A 3,891-nucleotide genomic window follows, 5' to 3' on the forward strand; every position below is an offset into this window, starting at 1 on the left:
TATTTTGAAGACTTGAATAATTGTTAAATTTAATATATATTGGATATATTAAAACATTAAAACGTTTAATAGATTTTTGACCAAAGTGGCCAGAATAAACCATTCAGCAAATTTCTACAATACTCAAAATTCCATGCTTGACAACTTTGGGGGAACTTTAAAAAAGTATTCTGGATATTTAATCATAGTATACTTGTTTTGCACAGCAATATTTACATCCCCAAATACAATAGTTTGTGCAGCCAAATTATTGGTTAAGTTTTAAAAATCCCTCCTATTAAAGTGTATAATGCCCAACCACATCTCCCTCTCTCTTTTCTTTCTTATGTCCACCCCCATGTTATTGCTCAAGAAGTGCAATGATGATGTAGGAATGCTATTGCAAAGTAAAAGGCATTATAAAAATAAAAAATAAATGAAATTAATTTCATTTTTATTACAAATAGCCAAGGATTTTTTTTCCAAAATATAAATCTGTAAAATAATTGCATTGACTGTACAATTTCATTTACAGTATACAATTCAGAAAACATGTAAAAGAACTGTTTTTTTTTTTTTATACATTAGCCCTTGGCCACAAAACAAAGAGTTTGGCAGTAGTACTACAACTTTAATGACTATGGGGTGAAAATCAACATATCAATTACATCATCTAACATCATTATCAAAGTGGGATACATACATACATCATTGTACAGGGAATGTTTTTTTTTTTTTTTTAACTGGAAACTGTCATCATGTTGTAGTTCTTGGAAGGGCTGGCTCTGCCAATTCTCCACTCCTCTTTACAGCTGCTTCTGCTCTCCAGAGCTTTGGCATTCTTCATGGCTGGTTTAGGACCTTCGTAGAGGACGCAGATAGACCCATCTTCTCCTATACGATAGGACACTTCAAACGGGTCTACCCAGAGAGTTAGTTCGCTGGGCAGGAGCTGGAAGAGTCTCTCGCGGCTTAGTCCAATCATGCCTGCTGCCTTGCCTATCAAGGGGTCCATCTTGTGATTGATCCTAATGCAGCGGTACCCAGAGCCTTTGGAGGGCATCAAGGGGAACCAGTGGTGCTTATAATGATCTGCAAAGAGGAACAAAGGAAAGAAAAGAAAAAAAACAACAACAACGAGAGAAGGGTTATAGCCTTGCACAGCCGGCCCTGGGGCACTCCGGAATCAACCGAACCAGATCATCAACCCCCCCCCCCCTCCAACACACACACCGCCTGGCAGGGGATGGCAAACAGGGATGGGACGGAGGGTTGCAAGAACCGATCCCGTCGATCAGAAAAAGCCGTTTGGCTAAAGTCCGACATCGAGGAATGTCCCGCTAACGATAGGAGGGCTTTGGGGGGGGGGGGGGTGTCCAGCGCGGAGGGGACCCGAAGCAGCTCCAGGGCTGCCGACCGCGAAAGGGCGAGAGAGACGCGAGGGCCGCGAAAGGGGACAGGAGGTGGCGGGATTCGGGGAATTGGGTCCCCGGTTAGAAGGCGCCTCGAGAGGTTGCCGTTGCGCTGCGGACGGGACTGGACGGACGTCCTTTTTGGGCTCAGCACAGCGGTGCCAGCGGCTGAGGGGCGCCGGGCTCCGTCTCGCTCGTCCCGGCGGCGGCACTGAGGCAAGAGACGGAAAGTGTGTGGTGGTGGGGGTGGGGGAACGGACGGGCGTCTCTCGCGCCGCCTCACCTCGGAGTGCCTCCTGGAGGGACTCGCTGAAGCAACGCAGCTCCTCGTCGCCGATGCCGCCGGGGGTCCTGAGGAGGCGGGTGATGAAGCCCGCGGCCGTGGAAATCTCCGTCTTCATGGCTCTGCCCGGGCAACTCTCGCTCGCTCTCTCTGCGTCGGAAGGGCGAAGGCGGCAGATGTTGCGGGGAAGGGAGGGGTGACCCAGCTGCCGATCGGCGCCGCCGGCTCAGCTGCTGCAGCCGCCGCCGCCGCCACCCACTCAGCCGCCGCTGGGGAGCCGAGCGCGAGGAGTAAACAGATCGGGAGACACAGACGATGAGCGGCCGTCCCCTCCGCCTCCACACACGGGGGGAGGGCGTGACCAGCATCAACCAATGAAGGCGAAGGCAAGCGGCTACCTCACAGAAACTGGGGTTCCGTCCGGCGGACGCCAAAGCACCTCTCCCGATTGGGTGAGAAATGACACGCCGCCTCGTGATTGGCCGGCGCCGTGCAAAAGGAAGCCGCTATCTCCAATTCTCCCCGCGCAGAAAGTTAGAGAGGGGCGGGGCTCGAGGCCCCGCTGATTGTTTTGTTCTCTGCGTCAGCGCGGGAGGGAGGTGTTGGGAGAGCGGGCGGGCTCTTTCCTCCGCGCGGAAAGTGGGAGCGTTCGGAGACGGAAATGTTTACAGTCCGCTGAGCGGAGGAGGGGAAGCGTTGCGTCTTCTCTCGCCAGCCAAACAGCCCGGAGTTCATTATAAATGCGCGAGATAGGTTATCGCAAAAGCACTAAGGGAGTGGGGTAGGAATTTGGTCCCCTAGGGAACTGTGAGCTAGGTGGTGCAATCAGGTGATGCAAATATAGTTGAAGTATGCGGCGAAAGCTGGATATGTCATAGGACCACTACGCCAGAGAAGCCATCCTGGGACATCTAACGGAAAGGCGGAGTAAAAATCTAATTAGAGTGCGAAGCAGGGATTAAGTTATTGGTCTAGATTCTAGAATAAGGAAACCTATGCTTTAGTTCGCCTTCAGCCGTGGAAGTTCCCTGGATGATTTTGGATTAGGCATTCTCAACTCATATCTCTTGGCGTTGTGGTGTGGGGGGAAAATAGGAGCAGTATCCATGTTCTCTGGAGCTTCTGTACAAAAGGAAGCATATAAGTCTACAGTGAATCTTGAAAATCTAAGGAAGCTGTAATAAAAGATTATTCCTCATATACCGTAATCTTTCAATTAAAAGTTAAGAGGTGTTCGGCAAGGTAATCCTAACCTCAGTATTTTGGCATAAAAATAAAAGATCCATAATTTTTCCAAAGTTTGTTGACACATTGACCACTCAGGAAATATACTGAGTATTTTTGGAGGAACATTAGTTTGCAGTCCTTTGATTTCTAGTGTCAAGTGGTATAAGGAAGCCAGATGTACACATGCTTTGCATCAGGAAAGCAAGTTTATTTGGATTGGTTAACGGCACGCCTTCTCCTCTTCCAAGGGAGAATCAAAGGAGCTGTAATTCAAAAATATGCCTTGCATTAGTTATCAGTAGTCTAGCACTTCTTTGGGGTGCTAATTCTGATGTTGCATGAGAACTTTGCACAATTTTATGCAAGTCTGGCATTTCAAAGAACAAAGGTTTTAACACATGTAAATTAATGATAAAATGTTAAGGGACTGAGAAAGAAAGAAATATTATCAAGGGAACTTCAGTTCTGTATGAGGGTCCTATATGCTGTGCAGAGCTGAGATTGGAATGAAATAAGAGATCGCAGATTTTAGTAAATTCTCAAAAAGCTATCAAACTATCATTGTTTCATGTGTTTAATCAAATCCTTTTCTGATATCTGCGAATATAAGAAGTGCCTTGTTGGTTAAAATGAAAACTACTTCATTCAGAAAGGTAATATTGGGAAATATCACAAGTTGTCTAGGAGCTTTAAGCTTTCTTTCTCTAAAAATGAAAGCATCTCATCCTTTCAAGAGTGGCAAAACTGGCAATTACTGAGTTATAGCTCTCCTCATTCCTCACTTCTGGTCAATGCCAGTTTTGAGATATAATTCAGCAGTGTCTAGAAGGTCATGGACTCCTCTCTTGTGGTTTTTGATTTACTGTCTGGTTGAGCACAAGCTTTTCCACATTTTGTTTAGATGTTTGAACAGCAGCATAGCAGTACATTCATGGCCTGAGAATTATGAGTATTTTCTATCATTGTTGCTAGAGAGTTAATCATTTGATA

General features: G+C 46.6%; 1 protein-coding gene across 1 annotated transcript; it reads right to left on the minus strand.

Annotated features, from left to right (window-relative positions):
* Nucleotides 1-416: 416 nt before the first annotated feature.
* On the minus strand, nucleotides 417-2,014 carry LOC139309575 (protein BTG1-like). The gene is made up of 2 exons (XM_070933686.1): nucleotides 1,675-2,014; nucleotides 417-1,071 (listed from the first exon to the last, which is right to left on the minus strand). The coding sequence occupies exons 1-2, from the start codon at nucleotides 1,790-1,792 to the stop codon at nucleotides 719-721; spliced, it is 471 nt and encodes a 156-aa protein (XP_070789787.1). The 5' UTR covers nucleotides 1,793-2,014; the 3' UTR covers nucleotides 417-718.
* Between the last annotated feature and the right edge of the window lie 1,877 nt (nucleotides 2,015-3,891).

The sequence above is a fragment of the Pituophis catenifer genome, unplaced genomic scaffold, assembly GCF_029215685.1.
Source record: "Pituophis catenifer annectens isolate HBS135680 unplaced genomic scaffold, rPitCat1.0.hap2 SCAF_2, whole genome shotgun sequence".
In the NCBI taxonomy this organism is placed as follows: Eukaryota; Metazoa; Chordata; class Lepidosauria; order Squamata; family Colubridae; genus Pituophis; species Pituophis catenifer.